This window comes from Nicotiana attenuata, unplaced genomic scaffold (genome assembly GCF_001879085.1).
Source record: "Nicotiana attenuata strain UT unplaced genomic scaffold, NIATTr2, whole genome shotgun sequence".
NCBI lineage: Eukaryota > Viridiplantae > Streptophyta > Magnoliopsida > Solanales > Solanaceae > Nicotiana > Nicotiana attenuata.
In genome coordinates, this window is record NW_017670961.1 from 333501 (window position 1) to 353719 (window position 20219).

The 20219-nt window shown below is 38.9% G+C and overlaps 1 protein-coding gene across 2 annotated transcripts; it reads right to left on the reverse strand.

The window, feature by feature from the left end:
• Positions 1-11327: 11327 nt before the first annotated feature.
• LOC109244838 (protein MID1-COMPLEMENTING ACTIVITY 1-like) lies at positions 11328-19717 on the reverse strand. 2 transcript variants are annotated; one of them, XM_019411994.1, is made up of 9 exons: positions 19619-19717; positions 18451-18665; positions 17865-18301; positions 16220-16635; positions 15980-16089; positions 13450-13521; positions 12282-12388; positions 11776-11869; positions 11328-11606 (listed from the first exon to the last, which is right to left on the reverse strand). In XM_019411994.1, the coding sequence occupies exons 3-9, from the start codon at positions 18270-18272 to the stop codon at positions 11554-11556; spliced, it is 1260 nt and encodes a 419-aa protein (XP_019267539.1). In that variant the 5' UTR covers positions 18273-18301; positions 18451-18665; positions 19619-19717; the 3' UTR covers positions 11328-11553. The 2 variants fall into 2 exon arrangements, with proteins under 2 accessions (XP_019267539.1, XP_019267538.1); XM_019411993.1 differs by lacking the exon at positions 19619-19717 and adding an exon at positions 19486-19579 and having other exon boundaries at positions 17865-18665.
• Between the last annotated feature and the right edge of the window lie 502 nt (positions 19718-20219).

Consider the following 20219-nt stretch of genomic DNA (forward strand, 5'->3'; position numbering starts at 1 on the left):
AAAGAATAGTCATAGTGTGACTGTACAAATCCTAGATCTGTTAATGCTTTTGTCAACTTTAAGTTCCATTGTCTAGGAGCTTGTTTAAGTCCATACAAGGACTTATTTAACTTGCACACCTTCTGATACTCCTCCTGGCTTGAAAAGCCATCAGGAATTTACATATAGACTTCTTCACATAGATCTCCCTGCAAAAATGCATTATGAAAATCCATTTGAAACACAGACCAATGAGAAGCAGCAGCAAGAGCCACTATAGACCTTACTGTGACCATCTTAGCTACAGGGGAGAATGTTTCAGTGTAGTCCAACCCTTCTTGCTGGCTGTAGCCTTTGGCTACCAGCCTTGCTTTTATCTTTACACTTCTCCTATGGACTTGTACTTGACCTTGAACACCCACTTGCAGCCTATAGGAACTTTGTCTGTAGGAAGATCTACAATTGTCCAAGTATTATTGCTCTCAAGAGCTGAAATTTCAGACTTCATAGCATCCACCCATAATGGATCAATACTGGCTTCAGCATAGGTCTTGGGTTCTACAATTGCTAAATAAACAGCTAAAGAAGACCTGTAGGCAGGAGTGAGATGGTCATATATCACATAGTTGGACAGTGGATATGGGCAAGAGGATTTCTGTTGAACAATATAATCTCCCATCCATACAGGAGGCCTTGATTCCCTTGAGGATCTTCTAAGTTGTACTGGCTGAGGAGAGGGATCTCTGGCAGAAGATGATGAAAGAGGCTGAGAAGCATCATCAGAAGTGAAGTTTGAAGGAGAATGCAATGGAGCAGACACAGTAGAAGACTCAGGAGGATCAGGTTCAACCAGTTTCACCACAGGGAATATAGGAGAATGACTAGTGTTTATGTGCTTGAAGGGAAAGATGTCTTCTTGAAAGACAGTATCTCTGCTTACAAAGAACTCCTTGGAGGTTAGGTCATAGAGGTAATATCTTTTCTGAGTTGTGGAATATCCAAGGTGGACTGCTGGAATTGCTCTTGGACTAAACTTATCACCCTTCTTGACATTGGTAGCATAGCACAGGCTACCAAATACTCTGAGATGTTGTAGTGAAGGAGCTCTGTTAAACAACTTCTGTAAAGGTGACTTACCTTTCAATAACACAGTAGGCAATCTGTTGAGTAGGTATACAGCTGTGGATACACACTCTCCCCAAAACCTTAAGGGTACAAATGCATGAAATCTTAGTGCTCTTGCCATGTTTAGAATATATCTATGTCTCCTCTCTACAATATCATTTTGTTGTGGTGTATATACACAAGAAACTTTGGTATATAGTCCCACACTCCTTAAGCAAATTATTCACCTGATCACTGAAGAATTCTGTACCATTATCTGTTCTGAGGCATTTCACTCCACAGCCAAATTGAGTTCTGACATATATTAGGAAGTCCTTTAGCACTACAACAAACTTTGCTTTAGTAGGCATTAGGGAGAGCCATGTATATCTAGAGAAATCATCTACTAGATTCAAAAAATATCTCTTACCGTCATGCGTGGGAACCTTATAAGGACCCAATACATCGGCATGCACAAGATCAAAAGGCTTAGCAGAACAGGTAGTACTTAGAAGAAAGGGTAGTCTTGCCTGTTTAGCAATAGGACATACAGAGCATATGTGATTATTCAGTTGAGAGTTACACAAGCTTTCAATATTCCTCAACACTCTTAAAGGAGCATGTCCTAGTCTTTTATGCCAAAGAGACAAATTGTGACGACCCAAAGGGTCATCACCTGTTTTCTCTTTCATTCCGTGCTTTCGAGGTCTTGAAAACCTCTTTTTTTTTCTTGTCTCGATTTGCGTGCGCAGTTCGGGCGCGTAGCCGGAAAGATTATATGTTAAATTCTGTGAAAAATTTCAAAATGTGGCTTTAAAATGATTAAAGTTGACTTTGGTCAACATTTTTGGTAAACGGACCCGGACCAGTTATTTGACGGTCCCGGAGGTTCCGTAGAAAAATATGGGACTCGGGCATATGCCCGGAGTCGAATTCCGAGGTCTAGAGCCCGAGAAAAGAATTTTTCTGTGAAACTGTTTTTCTGAAATTATTAAGGAAAATGGAAATGAAAATTGATTAAAAGACTGTGGTATCGGGCTCGTATTTTGGTTCCAACGCCCGGTACAAGTCTTATATATGGTTTAAGCGCTTTCTGTGAAATTTGGTTGAAATCGGACGTCATTTGACGTGTTTCGGACCTAAATATCAAAGATTTGAAGTTTATGAAGTTAGAATGAAAAAAATGAAGATTTTGAGGTTTGATTAATTGATTTTGATGTTGTTTTGGCGATTTGATCGCACGGTTAAGTTCGTATGAGGTTGTTTAGTTAGTGTGTGAGTTTGGTTAGGAGCCCCGATGGCTCGGGAGTGTTTCGGAGGTGTTCCGGGGTGTTTTGAACTTAGGAGATTGTAGCAGATTTTCTGCAATTTTTGCATAGCTTTTTCCTTCTTCGCGATCGCGGCCTTCAGCCCGCATTCGCGTACCTTTGGGCTTTCCCTTCTTCGCGTTCGCGGCTCAGTCCCCGCGTTCGCGTAGCTTTAATCCTCCCTTCATCGCGTTCGCGAACCCCGTATCGCGTTCGCATAGACCAAACTCCGGACCCCGGCACTTTTCTTCTACGCGTTCGCGTTTGCCTTCACGCGATCGCGATGACTTGCCCAGCTTACCCTTCGCAAACGCGGCCCCCTTCCCGCGAACGTGAAGGGCATTTTTGCCCAGTGAATTTTAAAGTTCAAAAACAGAACAGTGAAGGGTTTATTCCTATTTTCTCACGAGCTCTCTTCCTCCCCAAGCTCTAGGACTCCATTGAAGCCCCCATCCTTCAAGACCACTTGAGTAAGTAATTTCCCACTCATTTCTTTCACTTTTCCTTCATTAATTAGTAAGTTTCTAAGCCTAAATCATATAATCTAGGGTTAAAATTGGGGGAAAAGGGTAGAGTTAGGGGTTTTCAATTTTCCATGATTTAGACCTCGTTTTGGGGTCGAATTTGAAAACAAATTGTATATCCGGGCTCGTGGGGGAATGGGTAACATGGAAATTGGTTCGAACCTCGTGTTTTGACCAAGCGGGCCCGGGGTCAATTTTTGGAATTTTGGGAAGAAAGCTTAGAAATTCATATTTAGGCATTGGGTTTAGTTTGTTTAGCTATTATTAATATTGTAAAGTCATTATTTCATAGATTTGACTGAGTTGGAGCCGAATTTGAGGGGTAAAGCTATACTAGAGGCTTGAGTTGATTTTGGAGCATTTGAGGTAAGTGTTTGATCTAACTTTGGCTTGAGGGAATAGGATTAGAGTATTATTTGCTAATTGCTAAATGTTGAGTACGGTGTATAGGCATGGTGACGAGTATCTATACACCGGTGTCTAGCATGACCGTGGGTCTTTATTTGTGCTTAATTGGGATTCTGTAGTGACTCTTCCTTGTTAATTGATGGTTTCTATATGATATGAAGAGAATGAGAAGGAAATATGATGTGTAAACTCTTTGGAGCGTTGGCTCGATTTTTGACTTGATTAAAAAGTAAGAAATGAACGTAAGAGAAAGAGATGTGATTATTCCCTTGCCGGGACGTGTAAGTTATTGTTGTTGCTCCCTTGCCGGGATTTAACTGCTTAGTCGTATTCTCCCTTGCCGGGAAACCACTTATATATTATGAAATGGGATCGTGTGGCACGCCGACCACTTATATATTATGAAATGGGATCATGTGGCACGTCGACCACTTATATATTATGAAATGGGATCGTGTGGCACGCCGACCACTTATATATTATGAAATGGGATCGTGTGGCACGCCGACCACTTATATTTGCTGAAATGGGATCATATGGCACCCCGACCACCTAGTTATACTATGAAATGGGATCGTGTGGCACGCTGACCACTTATATAGATTATGAGATTTGATGTAGTTTCGTGTTTTTTTCTGATAAGTTGTTTTCGTCTGTATTTCCCCTAAGCATGTCCCCTCCCCGCCTTAATTGGTATTTTCTGTGGTTATTTCGTTGCACTTGTATATACATATATATCTGCACAGGTTGTTTTTGGTAGGTCCTGTCTAGCCTCGTCACTACTTCGCCGGGGTTAGGCCAGGCACTTACCAGCACATGGGGTCGGTTGTGCTGATGCTACACTCTGTGCATCTTTTTGCACAGATCCAGGAGCAGCTTTTGGGCCTCAGCAGTAGGATTTGATTGGGAGCTGACTTCAGTCCAGGGACTTTCGAGGTAGCCTAGCTGACGTCCGCAGGCCGGAGTCCCTTCTATGTTATTAGTTTGTTTTCCTTGTACCGAGACAAACATTGATGTACTTCTATTCAGACTTGTTTTTAGCACTCTTTAGTAGTTCGTGAGTTAGTGACACCGGATCTGGGTAGAGTTGTATTTAAACTTCCGCAATTGGTTTTCAGTTATCTATGTTTTTAAGACGTCCGCTTTTATTTAAATGACTCGTTTTATTTATATCGTTGTGATGTTATCAGAAAATGTTTTAATACTTGGCTTGCCTAGCTCCGACAGTAGGCGCCATCACGACTCCCGATGGTGGGAAATCCGGGTCGTGGCACAAATCAACAATCTTAGTTCTATTCTTGGAACTAGCTTCACTTATTGAACTGCAAATGGTATTTATAGATGATTGACTGATGACATCCTTATTCTCAGAGAGTTGCTGTGAGTTTCCTCTGTTCCCTCAGAATGTACAGGCCATCCTCTTCTCTACCAATCCCTATCACCTTCCCACTTGAGAGTTCCTGAAACACACAGAAGTCAGGAAAGAATGCTGCACAGCATTGTAATTCCTTGGTGATCTTTGATACTGATAATAGATTGTATTTGAATTCAGGTATATATAATACTTCTCCAATTGTCTTGTCTTGAAATATATGAGATTCTCCTGTCTTAGTGATACTCACTTGCTCTCCAGTAGGTAGATGTACCTTATTTTTACCCATTTGAGACAGTTCTTTGAATTTGTGAAGCAAGCCTAACTGATGTACCATGTGATTTGTAGCCCCTGTGTCTACTATCCAGTTATGGTTTCCTAAACTAGACATTAGAGCAGTAGGAATACCTGTTGTTCCCACTTGAGCTGCATTAGCCACAGGTTCTCCCTCTTTTCCCTTGCTTAGCATTTGTAGAATTTGATTGTATTGTTCTGAAGTGAAGAACTGAACTGGAGCTGGTGATGTTGTATTAGAAGCAGGTGCTGTTTGTTGAGATGATCCTTGAGCTTCAAATCCCTGATTTCCTGCACCACACACATTGTTAGCATAAGTGTTTGGAGTGCCTCCCTTCCTCCTGTATTTGAAATCAGCTGGATATCCGCGCAGCTTGTAGCAGTTATGCCTTGTGTGACCCTTAAACTTGCAGTAGTCACATTGAAGTGCAGACCTTCCAGAACTCTAGTTTGTCTTAGCTTTGTAATTGATGTTACCACCACCAGAATTGTTGCCACTGTTATTTCCTTTGTTGCTTAGTAGAGCAGTTGCATCGTTGCCATCAACACTAATGCTAGCATTAATTCCACCACTGCCATTTCTCCTTTGACTTTCTACATTTACTATCATAGAATATGCTTGGTTTATGTTTGGTAAAGGCCTTGTCATAAGCATTTGATCCCTGACATTCTCATAGGAATCATTCAGTCCTGTTAAGAACTTATATAGCTTTTGCAATTGATAATGTTCCGCATGTTTGACAAACTCTGGACATCCACAGGAAGGAGGAGGAGATAGTGTCTCATACTCATCCCACAGTTCCCTAAGTTTCGAAAAATACACAGACACAGAAGATATGCCTTGGGTTAATGCAGCAATTTCTTTGTGCAGATAACATGCTCTAGAGGCATTTACTTTATCAAACCTCTCTTTGAGGTCTTCCCACACCTTATGAGCATCGGATGCATAAATCACAGTACTAATTAGACTAGGAGATACAGTGTTCATTATCCAGGCTAGAACAATGGCATTGCATCTGTCCCAGAGTTCATGCAAGGTAGAATCATACATTTCTCTTCTACAAGTTCCTAAAACAAAACCTAGTTTGTTTTTACCATGCAACACAATCTTCATTGACCGACTCCAAATTGAGTAATTTTCAGAACCTTGAAGTTGAATTGAGATAAGAACAGAACCTTAAGTATCTGAAGGATGAATGTACAGAGGATGATTGTGATGCACCAGATCTGGAGCAAGTAGTGCTTGAGCCTGACTTGCAGTCGCCATAGGAGGAGTTGAAGTCGAGGTTCCGTCATCGATTGCCATGTAGATAGTATAGATTGTATCGCACTTCTCTAAATGAGATGATTTAGGTCGCAAATCACTCAATTTCAGCAGAAATTGACACTAATCAGACAAACCCTAATTTCAGGGAATTTGCTAGAAAACTGAAAAGGAATAGAGTAAAGGAAGCTATTAACTAGCGATCTTCCTCTCCTGAAGCTGCTGAGTTAATCGATCTAGCCTTGAAGCTCTGATACCATGTTGAGCTAGGCAGCCATGGCAGAAGAAGAAGAAGAAAGTCGATGAAGAAGAAGTAGAAGCTTCATTCTCTGTATTAGAATGAACTGTTCTAACTAATTCTAAGAAGCTACTGTACAGATATAACGAACTTCTATTTATACTACTAACTAATTAACCTCCCCTTTTATCTACTAACTTCATCTAATTACAAAGTATTAAATTAACTACTAGACTCTACAATTGTTTCTTCTACATGTAATCTGTCAAATTTTAAATAAATTAGGCTTCTTCTTTAGTGAGACAGGGAATCCCCCCTTAGAAAGATGTTAGGATCAAAATGTAGTCCGAGAAGGAATATTTTCATGTTGGTGGTTCGATTTCCGAAGAAAAATAAAGGTAACATCTCAGTTCACTAGTAATATTGTCCATTTTACGCCTAAGTTGAAATATATTGATAAAGTTTAAGGTTTATTTTTTCATACATACTCAACATCTTTTCTGTGTTTTGCTGACTTGAAATTTGCCTAGAATGTTACAGTTGAATGTGTAAAAACGGCAACATACAATTGTAGGCATGTAAATTTTATTAAGATTAAATCCATGAAATAATTTGGACTATATTCAAGATATATTAGTCCAAATAAATATATGGGCTAATATAATTGAATTAATTATATAAGTCCAATATATATGGATTAAATAAATAAGTCTTAATTCATTGGGCTAGCCCATTTAATTGGGCTAAAGTGATGAGCCCACTTTATTAAGCCCAAGATGTCATCTTCCTAGAGGCCCAGTTTGGTGCCACGTGTCAAATGACGTGGCACGCCAAGTCAAACGGAAGAGCCAATAGGATCATGCCACGTGTCAAAATGACAAGGCATGCCCAGTCACACTGAAAGGCCAATGAAATCGTGCCACGTGTGCAAGTGACATGTTTTGGCCAATCAAATGCGGTCATGTCACCCTTCAATTTGATTGGTCGGAAAGAGTTTGTTCTTATCATGACTCTTCCCTTCCACAACTATAAATAGGGGTCTTCATAACTCAGAAAAGGCACCAGAAGTTATAACAAGAAGCAAGAAAGAGCTCGTGGATCAAACGCTGCAAATTTCTCCACAAGTTTCAAGCTTCAAGTTCAAGTTCAAGCTCAAGAACGAAGAACAAATCAATTCCAAGCTCAAAAACGAGAACAAATCAAGATCAAGTTCAAGCAATCAAGCTCAAGCTCAAGAACAAGATCATCGTTCGTGGCGATAACTATAAATTCAAGATCAAGCTCAATGGCCTTTGAATTTATTTACAATTGGAAAGAAGAATCAGAGGATCCATAGAGATTGTAACACTTAAATATTCGAAATAAAATACTACGACTGTTGCAATATTTTCGGTCTTGATTTTAATTTTCTCGACGCAAATTTATTGTCTACAAATTCTGGCACGCCCGTTGGGACCATCTCTACCTCTCATCTCAACTTTTCAATCACCAAAGTTCAAGAACATTGAAATGGCTTCAAAGAAAATTAACTCCATTTCAACTTCCACCAAGGCTGCTAACTCCAGATTCTATGCTGATGTGGAAAGCATCCTCGATGTCATCTTTGGAAGCTTCGGACCAGTTACGAGGAGCAAAGCAAGCTCTTTAGGACAACAAGCACCCCAAGTGCCGTCCGCATCAACCCCTGTTTTCGGATCTTCATCCTCAAAAGGAGCAAGATCTGCCACAAACGCATCTGAAGGAGGAAGCGATGTTCCTGAAAAGATTAAGAAAACTCTTGCTCTGCTTGACCTCTCCGGCTCCAAGCACTCTGCTGTGAAGGAAGATAATGATGCTTCAAGTGATGGATCCTCCCCGCTTACACCACATAGCGTGAGCCAATCAAGGATCAATCTGTGTGAAAATCCATGCTACTCTCCGTCATCCACGACAATCATGCAAGCCATGGTGACAAACACTTCATCCATGGAGGAGCAGTTGGCAAACTTGACGGAAGCAATCGCTGGCTTAACCAAATGCATGCAAAATCAAGAGGCTAGAATTGACAAGCTAACAGACAGGGTGGGAACCTTGATGGAAGAAGAATCTACCCATGCACCCGGCAAGCTCCCAGAAGTTCTAGAGAGTGACTCTCCCCCAAAACAAGCAGCATCCACTAAGGCTATCCCTGTCTCATCTGAAGGGATGATTCCAATCGATCAACTGAAGGAGTTCATCGAAGGAACCATTAAGAACAAATATGAAGTTGCTGCCAAATCCTCCCTTACATATGCAAAGTCGTACACTGCAAGGGTCGATATGTTGAAGATGCCTGCCGGCTATCAACCTCCGAAGTTTCAACAGTTTGATGGTAAAGGTAACCCGAAGCAACATGTTGCGCACTTCGTGGAGACGTGCAACAATGCTGGGACTTATGGAGATTACCTCATCAAGCAGTTTGTCCGCTCGCTAAAAGGAAACGTTTTTGACTGGTACACGAACCTCGAGGCTGGATCTATTGACAGCTGGGATCAACTAGAGCAAGAATTCCTCAATCGCTTTTATAGCACAAGACGCACGGTGAGTATGATAGAGCTTACAAATACTCGTCAACGAAAGGGGGAACCAGTTATCGACTTTGTCAATCGTTGGAGGAATGCAAGCCTCAACTGCAAAGACAGGCTTAGTGAAGCTTCAGGCATAGAGATGTGCATCCAAGGCATGCATTGGGGATTGCGCTACATCTTGCAAGGTATCAAGCCTAGCACATTTGAAGAACTTGCAACTCGTGCCCATGACATGGAATTGAGCATGGCCTCCACTGGAAATGAAAGGCTGCCCATCTATGAACCTCGCAAAGCGAATGACAAGCAAGAAGTCAGGAAGTGGGTCAAGTTCGTACCCAAGTCTGAAAGCAAAGAAGCTATGAATGTCAATACGTCACCTATGAAGTTCACGACGAAGGTGAGCAAGAAGCAGAGTATGAAATCCACTTCTTTTCAAGACAAGCCAAGTGGAAAGTTGACTCTAAAAGAGATGCAGGAGAAAGAGTACCCATTCCTGGATTCTGATGTGCCAGCCATTTTCGAAGAACTCCTCGAGTTAAATCTCATTGAGCTTCCGGAGATGAAGCGACCAAATAAAGCTTGTAAAACAAATGACCCAAACTACTGCAAATATCACCGACTTGTAAGCTACCCTCTGGAGAAGTGCTTTGTCTTCAAGGACAAAGTCATGGACTTGGCTCGCGAAAAGAAGATCGTGCTGGAAGATGAGAAAGCAAGCGCAAACCAAGTCTCTATCCCCTTCGGCTCATTTAGTCCAGATGAATTATGCGGTATTAAAGAAAGTAAAAATGAAGAATTACTGGAGAACAACAAAGTTGAAGACGATCAACCTGATGATGATGAAGGTTGGACGTTGGTGACTCATCGTAGGCGCCACAAAAGGAGCCCACGAAAAGAATTAGTAGAACAACCAACAAGGAAGATGATGGCAAAAAGACCAATGAAAAAGAATCCAGTTAAGCGTTTGAAGAAAGCAAAAGTGGAGATGCACCACCCTCAAAAGCCACGACATACAGTGACTTTGGAGGATTTCTTGCCATCTTGGTTCCGCACGAAGATTTCCTGTGATCGTGTTGAGGCCTCTTGTTGCCATGCTGGCAAAGGGGAAGAAAAGAGTGATGACCTATCGTTGGCACCATCTTCGGAAAAGCCCATCGAGTCCACTCCTCAAGAAGTTAATGCTTGTGAGGAAAAGGTCACGTTCACAAATGACGATCTTTTGCTAGGTGAAACTCCTCATAACCGCCCGTTGTACCTGGTTGGCTATATGCGCGATGAAAGGGTAAATCGGATTTTGGTTGATGGAGGATCCTCGGTGAATATTTTGCCAATACATACTGTGAAAGAACTTGGTATTCCTACGAACGAACTCTCAGAAAGTCGTGTGATGATCCAAGGATTCAACCAAGGGGGGCAAAGAGCCATAGGCGCGATCAGGCTGGGAATCACTATTGAAGATATGCAATCAAGTGCATGGCTGCATGTGATCGACGCGAAGACTTCATACAATGTTTTGCTTGGAAGGCCTTGGATACATGAAAATAAAGTAGTTCCGTCTACCTACCATCAATGTTTAAAATACTACGAGGGTGAAGTCGAGAAGACGATAGTTGCTGATGATAAGCCATTCACCGAGGCTGAGTCACACTTCGCCGATGCAACGTTCTACTTGAAGAACCGCATTGTGAAGGAGCTGAAAGCTGATGATGGCATGAAAAGCAAGAATAAAGAGCCCTCAACTAAAAGAGAAGAGGTGACTACTGGTGAAGCCAAAGCTGTTAGTAAGGAGGTACAACCCAATGCGAATAAATCTTATAGAGGGAATATTACGTCTTATGGCAAGAAAGTAAGTCCGGCGCTCCAATATGTCCCTAATAGGAAGAAAGACGAAGGTGAACCATCTAATCTCCAAGTTAACATGCTAAAGGAGTTAACTCTTCCGGTTAAACGAATTGAGGCAGTAAAGTCGCCCTCAATGCCGCTTGCAGGGTTTTTAGCCCAAAATCGTTTGCAGAATGTGGCACTCCCTACAACAATAACAGGTAATAATTATCTACAATAATCTTCAAAATTATAGTAAATAACTTGCTTAACCGGTTAAAATACATGTATATAAATTATACCAAGAATGGTATATTATCCCATTTACATCACATGAGAATACAACCCCTTCTCTCTTTTCACGTGAAATAGGTGCATAGCTAAGTTCATCTTTCCGCTATTTAGACTGCCGGGGGCCGGGGGGGGGGGGGGGTCGGCTTCAGGTGTAAAAAAAGGTTAGAGATAGTCCCTGATTTGTCAACCACAGTTTAAGGAATGGACAATGAACCGTTGAAAACTATAGAATATATTCTGTACAAGCTGAATCTGGATTACTAAGAATTACTTTACAGAATGGTTGACTAAACTCAGTCAGAAACTATCACGATGCATGAATCCAGTAGTGACAAGTTAATCAGTCATTAACTCTGCATAATTCTATAAAAAATTTAGCCTTAAAACGCCAACCGTAATTTCCTAGGATTCCATAAATTGAGAAGGTGGAGGACATGTTTTCGTCTTCCCTGTACCTGCATAATATAGCTTTGCATCATTCGTGAACGTATAAAGAGTGAGCTTAGTGCAACACATAGTGTTAAGATTTCCAGTTTGGATCTTGTTAATACAGAAAAACGGCTCCAACCTAGTTGAAGGCATTAACAGAAGGAAATGTGAGTAGAGGATTCAAGTAAAACATACCATGAGCCCCACGTATCTCCACTTCACGCAATTCTTGGACAAGAGCACAGCAACAGCACATTAAGTGTGAGAGAAAATCATCAATAATGCCTCCCTAAAAAAAACAAAAATCAGCAGGGTATCTAGGATATCTCGATGATATTCAGTTTAACACCAGGTCTTGCATGAAGGTACTTGTCCATCATTAACAATTTGATTTTGTCAATCAAGTACCTTCAAACAAGGATCAACATGATGAAGAAAAAGGAACCTTCAGAAGCTTTTCCTTATCCCTTCCGATAGGCATTTTCATATGGAGAGGGGGGTTTCTCTTTTCTTGTGGAGTGTTAGCAGGAATAACGTGCAAGTCTATTTTTCATTTCTGATTTACTAGAGAGATAAGTTGTGAATCTACTCTGATAACTTGCAAGTCTATTTTTCGTTTCCTATTTACTAGAGGGATATTAAGTTTGCGAATCTACACTGATAATGGGACGAATGCAGCTGCAGTAGATATGGTAGTTTACCGTGATGTTTAGCTTTTTCCGTAGCTTCTTTCTGACGCAGCAAGTGTAACAACAGCAGGACAGTATCAATGAGTAAGCCATTAATTCATTACAGGCATCTGCTGAAGCTGCATCCAACACAGTCAAAAGTTATTTAGGAGAGATCCAAATGGTATCAAAATCGTGAATAAACATCAAATAAAATAAGGGCAGGGTGATACTGTTTGAGATATGTCTCACATCAGTTGTATAAGTGTTTCTAGAAGGATTTGTAACAATCTTGGACGACTCCAACAATAACCTTCAGATCGCATTTGAATTGTTCTAAAAACTTGTTAGGGGGAAGAAACTTAATTTATTTACTGGACACTTCTTTATTTAGATGTACGTCACGCCTCCTCACATGTAGACTGATTCTTTTTCTTATGCCAAACACGTGGAAATATTTTTGTTGATAGGTGTTGTAAGTCTAAAACTGAAGACCTCATGATAGTTGAATTTGTGAAACTCGCATAAAATATTAATCTGTTAGAGATATGACACTTTTATTTATTTATTGCAGGTTTGTAGCATGACAATGTCCCACATCGATTATATAACAGTTAAGAAGTAGTTTCAGCCTTAAGGTACTCCACTCATATCCTTACCAGTTTTGGCTGAATGCTCAAATTCTTTTTTTGATGCATAGTATACTTAGAATGGAGATACCTGTTGTAAGATATCTAATTATACACAGAGAATTTGAATTTTATCACAGGAATATTGATCCAAATTTTCTAGTTCTTAAACTTACAAGACCCAGTCAAGTATTGAGTTTACAGTTGCTATTTTCTCTTGAAAACAACAGAGAAATGCAATCAACAGCTTGGTTATCAAAAGAATAGGTTGCCAATGCTAATCTAGAGATGGATTAACTAGTTCTTTCACATCTCTTAGATAGTACTTAGTTTAACTTTAACCAAAAACATAGTATATATGCTCTCACGGTGAGAACTGCACTTCAACTGCTAGTTCTGAATGTCATGCAGTGACTTGCAAAAATAAATACCATACCCATGGCTAATTATGATTTCTTGTGATTAGAGAAAAGAAGATTGCTGAAACTGAGTAACTAAAAGATGACTCCATCTTTATTTTTATCACCCATGACTAGACAAGAAAGATTTGGACAGACTATTGAGCCACTTACATATATGCCTGTCAGCTGCAGCACTGGCAACTTTAGAAAATGTACCGCAAGGAAAGAAACAGGTTTTCATGCCTGCAAGGTAAACACACGCTTTTAACTACAATATCTTGATATTACATGAAAATATAATGATATTTTCTCCAAAGGATGAATAACAAGCAGCTTTCCATCAGAAAGATGTAAAAGCTCAAACAAAGTAAACCAAAATGAATTGAGTTGAACAAGAAGGATCATATGTTAATGATGCCAAATGCGATCTTCCTTTTAACTACAGAACTATTGTTGATTAGCACAAATATCATCCCAGCCAATATAGTCTTTGAACAAACTTCTATACCAAAAACCATCAAATAGGGAAAAGATAACTTTATGTATATAAAACAAACAAGTCATACGATCAACTAATTTCAGGATTCTCCTTCAAAATAAAGGCTGTTCAGCATGAGAAATGATAGAACATGAACTAGCAATATCTATCTAAGATCACATGACCAGCAGAAGACTGCGGTTGTGTGATTCATAGCAAGAAGAGAAATACTAATAGGACGAAGTGATAACAAAAAAGGATAGCCAATTGTGCTTCGGTATCCTATTTCAGCCATGGGAATCCTTCCCGCCTGAGTCTGCTACAAAGAAAAGATGTTTCTAATAGCAATGACCAGAAAAACATCCAATCTAAAGGAGTAAATGTTTGCGCCATTGACAACTTGAGCATGATCCAAATCTAAAGTAGCCACAGACTCAAATATTCTGGTCATAATAAACATGGATATTTGTTAACATGTTCCAAGGTTTCCAATACACTCCAAAATGATGAGTGTATCACATAAAATAAAAATCAGTTGTACTCGAGAAAAATCAAACTCCTTGTAAGGTTTGGATCAGTTCAAAATATCGTAAAGCAAATGTATTAAGAACTAAGAGTTGATTCATTTCAATTTAAACAATAACAAAAACAACGACCCAGTGAAATCCCACTAGTGGGGTCTGGGGAGGGTAGAGTGTACGCAGACCTTACACCTACCCCGAGGGAGTAGAGAGGCAATTTCCGAAAGAAATTTAAAAAGGGGGAAAACCAAAATTCGCTGTAGAGATGTCTTAAGGATTATGTTTCAATGTCTAAATATCCAATTTCCTTGTCTCATTCTATCTTTTTGAAATACGCGCCCAATTCAACATATTTTACTTTGCAAAATAGGATAACATACAATGGTCACCATCAACTAAGCTTATTTGAAGTACTTAAAATACATAGCTCGTTGCCCTTTTGCCTGCTAGAGCTAGGAAATAAGTAGTCTCACATTTCTTGTTCTGCCTAAGAGCTACCTCACCTTGATTAGAAAGATAAAGGTCATTGGCTACGTTATATTTCCAGGTGCTTAAAACCCACTTGTGCAATTATATATCTGAAATGCTAACTAGAAAACTTGTGAAGGTGAATTCTAATGCCAACATCCTTCACCAAGAATGATTTCAGGTTGGCATCAGTCCCTTGTTGTTTGCATTCTATCTTATTAATCTAGTTAGCCTATCTGTAATTGGCTCTAAAGTGCAGTTATTTGCAATGCTACAATGGCACATAGAAGCTTGTCGACTGACGTTCAAGTTTGAGAGTCTATGCACATGAATCTACTGCTAAATACTTTCTTGACTTTTTTCTTTCCTGAACCAACATGGTTATTTTTTGTACTTCAACATCCAATATTTCTTCTATTCTGTTTTATAGTCTACAGATGGCTCCGTCTCTAAATCACCTAATCCTTTTCTGCCACTGAGAAACATTTCCATAGCATGCTTACTAGTACATCCTGCTTTCAACAAATGCCTTTTTTTTTTCTTTTCTTTTTTTGAATACTCCCTGGATTAAGCAACTCCTTTTCCTTGATCTAGCTACCCAAGGAATGGAATGGAACCTCTCTCCCAGTAAATGGAATGGAACCTCTCCCAGTACTTCCTCTGACTACTCCGAAGGTACGAATCAGCAGATATTTTTTAGCATGCACCAAGATGGGTAACAAATATTATATCAGTTTAGTGTTGAGTCTTCAGGGTATCTATTCTATCCAACGACCTATACAGTAGAAATGAAATAACAAAGAGCTTTTAATAGTCCATGCTGGTTTCTCCATGCCAAAAATATCCCTTTGTTACTTCCCCGAAATCATCCAAAAAATGCACGAAGGATCTGTTTGATAGGCTAAACTACAATCATGACAAACTTTTAGTTTCTGAAGTTGGAGCGTGGAATAAATTGTTCTCTTTGATCAATAATAACAAATATTTCCTCAAATTACAAAGTGTCTCACATAAAATTGGACTTGTGAATACAAGTACGTCAACACGGGTAGTTTTGTTCACAAAATTAACTATTCTGGACATTTTACATCTTCAGTACAAATATCTATCAACAAATAATCATTGAAGAAACTGATTATCTTTCATTCAAGCAAAACTGGAATGAAAAACGATAGAAAAGATGAAACCATGTACTGTAACATAAAGAATAGTAAAGCAAAGATGTTGAATGTACATAAGAGAGGTTCTGAACAGCAGCCCAACAGATCTGAATGCCACTCGTCATATCGATCTGAACCCTTTGAAGACAGCAGTTCACGCTGAGATGAAACTGATGAAGAGATTCTGTAGATAACATAAAAAGCGAAATGGTTGATAGAAGAGTATAGGCACTAAACTCTCAGACTCTAGAGAATTCACAAGATAGCTCCCACATCATATGAAAGGATCAATACTATCTATAAAGGAAACCTACCTTGAAGTTGACTGTTTCTCATCGCTCTTAGTATAACTTCTATCATAGTGTTCCTTGTCACTGTTGACATCTGAGTGACTATGCTCTAACTTTTTGGTAGGCTTGGTGGGTGAACTCTTCTCAGAAAGAGATTCAGATGCAACTACCTCTGTGACTTCGAGAAGATGCTGAATGAACTCACAATGACTTACATCTAAATTAGCTTGTGAACGTTGCAGTTCCAGCTGAAGCTTTTCATTCTCCTTTTGAATTGCCTCATTGATAGGCATGCTTGGGTAGGAACGAGAAAGGGTCTTCTTCAACACTACTGTATCATGTTTAGAGGGCTCTCGTTTCAAAATGACCTCTTGCACCTTCATGTCTTCAGCCTCCAAAGTGTATTCACACTGGTCCTTCTCGATGATTTCAAATCTCTCCTGTCAACATATGAAACGCAAAGATTTATTCTCTTTGAAGATAGAAACTAGATACTGACAACACACCAATTGTACATGTGTAAATAATTAAGTCAAGGTGCAGGTTACTCCTTCCAATTCTGAGCGGAAGTGAGCAAACCAAGCTAGATTTGCATGCTTGAATAGATATATTAGAATAACATGAAAGTTAAATAAGTGAGCAGATTACTGTTTTTTTAAAGATGCATCTCACTTCCAACTACAATTTCTCTCATGCTTTACTTGATAAAGAAACTATCGCCTTGGGAAGTGATCACAAACATTTTTTCTACAGTATATGTTAAACAAGATATAAGACAATATTGGCCCTCGACTTTGTTAACAGTCAGCAGTTACCATAGCAATGAAAAAAGTGAGTGCATAACGTCCTAGTCCTTGACTTTAGTTCATAACCTGTAAAGTGGAGACAAGAGAATAAGAATACATAACTCGGCAGAAGAGAGAGGTTGACGATACTCAACGACCTCGTGACAGCAGTTTACTATTAATTCCAACTCTAGACTGCTTGATACTAATATCTCATGGCGTTTGTCCATCATCTGGCACATTGAAGTAGTCCACATTTCCCACACATGACCTACCTCATAATCTTATGCAAAACGAACAAGTGACCAGAGCTGTCCATTTTGCAGGAACCAAAATGTTTAAGAAACTATCATGCACTAATTTTTCTCCTAATTGATCACACTTTACACCTTGACAAGTAAGCTAATGTAAGAATCTATTCTTGAATTTACTGACACTGTTGTTGGTAATTGGTATTTATTTTTATGATGCTAATACATTCAAGCTTTTTATACATGTTACAGCATGAAAATAGGAAACTTGTTCTTCCACAAACATAGTATTTAACCAAAAAAGAAGTCTTCTTAGCATCTGAAAACAAGGATTTGAATAGCAATTAACCAGCAAACCTAGTAAGATCTTACGATAGGAAACACGTGCAAGGTTAGCAGGAAAGAAAAGCCTCATACTATAATTTTGTGGATCAGACCAACATCAAATGATGCAACGACCTGACAAACAATTCCAAGTACAAATCATGAATTCAAGACTTCCTATCAAACTTAATATACAAGTAAGAACAAATACATAGGCGTGGGACAGATTATGAACGAAATAAAATACTTATGAAGACATGTAAAGCTGAATGCCTGATGGTATGGATAAAGAGAGCAAAGTTTCTGTACCCTGACTCGAGCATTATCCACCAGAGTGATAAGAGGGATGATCTTCAAATATTGGTCAATCTCATTCTGAGCCTTCCGGAACTGGTAAACGATGTTCCATCCCATAGCCAACAGATAAAGATAGCTCCTATCCTGGCAGCTGTGGACCAACATATAAGACCTCCTTAATGCATCTTCAAGATATTCCAATGGCTCGCGGGTTTCGGGATACTTCTTGAGTTCTGTAATCTTAAGCTGCTCCAATAAATTCCCGATCAACTTGAGATGCTGTGCGAACTGCCTACAATTCTTCTTGTGCATCCGAGCTGTGCTAGCAGCTTTTACAATCATCCCAATTAGCCTCACTGCATCAAGGCCAGCAAGCTGGGCAAAGTTTGCAACTTCCCCAAAGTGTTCCCACGTCGCCATTCTCAATATAGGATTATTTCTTCGAATCCCTTTATTTTAAAGTCAATTATAAGCACATCTCATATCAATTGAATGGCCATAATACCAACATTGGCTCACTCATATGTCTTGCATAATAAACTAATCAAGTATCAGGTTGATATTTGCCTTTTCTTGGACAAATTGTCTCTAAACAAACCTGTGCTTGTGTAGCAGGCAATCCAATTGATTAGTCAACGTTTGCTCAACTGACCTAGACACCACCGTCATTAAAAAAAACATAAACGACAAACAAATGTCAGCCTGCAATGTCCAGTCAAGAGCTCCCTACGTGGTCAGTTTTATACTGAGACCACTGGGAGCACAACTTGCAACGGATCTTGCAGCTACTAAATTCCAGATGAAGATCCCCAGCTGCAATGTAAGCTCAAAACATGAGTCAACAAGATCTCAAAGCTAGTTAAACATTCCATTACCTTTCACTATCCATTTCAACAAAGAGATAAAGGCAAAAGGGAATATACAACAAAAAGGAAAAGATATTGTTTTGACTCTTCCCCACAACAAAATGGAAAGCAAGAAACGATTTTTTTTTTTTTTAAATAAAGGAAAAGCAAGAAACAGTTTTCAGAATAATTCAATTAAAATTCCTAACAACATCACCTGAATTCATCATATTCAGATGAATTCAGCTACACATTAGCCAGAAATATAACTCAGTTCATAAGACTCTGCAACTATTAATTCTATGTGATAATGGATGCAAATTTCATGTGTGTACATATATGTTTTCTTAAAACATACTCCCTTGGTCCATACTAGAATTACATCTTTCGGTATTTAAAATTAATTTAATCTTAAAACTTTAATGATTTACAGGGACACAAATGTCTAAAATTAGTTTTAGATTATAAATTTCAGAAGTTTTAATTATTTTTAAATTTTGTATCCAGTCAAACACTGTGGATTTTTTTAAAAAAAAAAAAATAGAAGCAAATTTTGTATAACTGTAATTCAAAAAACAAAATCAACTACATACTATATAAAAGAAGTGGACTGGGAACACTGTGTACACACAAATATTTCAGCAAATGTAGCTTTTTTGGGAAGAACAAGTAGAAATCCAGATGAGTTTTTCGAAAATGTTGCACACAAAAAGATGGGTAGAAGCTAAAAAATGGGTGGAAGAAACGTAAAATTGAGAGCAAAAAGGACATGGATTTCTGTGAATTACAGCTTTACAGGCATTGATTACAGGGAATCAACTTCCAAATTGCAGAGAACTGTGTGTGTGTGTGTGTGTGTGTGTGTGAGAGAGAGAGAGAGAGAGAGAGAGAGAGAGAGAGAGAGAGAGAGAGAGAGGTCACCGGCTTCGGTGTCGCTTGTCTTGGAGCTCCGTTTTGCTGCACACTGCACAAGGAGAGAGTGGTTTGCAGAGTCACACTATTTGGATTTGAGTGGATACAATACACTGTCAAAATGCCAGAAAAGCAATTTGGCGTTTATTTTGAATTTGCCTAAAACGCCCTCCACTTTTTCTTGTTCTTACAAATGTTACCACAGCCACCACAACTAACTTTTGCACGAAAATAAGACCGTATATATTATATTAAAAATTATACTTGAGTTATAAAATAAAAGTGTAAATATGTTAATATACATAAATAGCTTATGAATTTTTAACTGGCGATTTTTTTACTTTGATATAATCTAAGTGTAAGACATAAAATAAAAGTGCGAGATATATAGCTCGTCCAAATTGAAAAACATTAATTGTAACTAGACTTTATCAAATATATTACACAATTTTATTTTTAAATAAAAAAATTTCTAAAATAATAAATTATCAATTACTATTTAATTTTTGGATCTTTATGATTGTTGAACCGTTAGTGTTATTTATTGTTGGTGGACAAATATTCGCTCGCTCTCTTTCTTATTTATATTCTCAAATATTTTCTTTGTCAT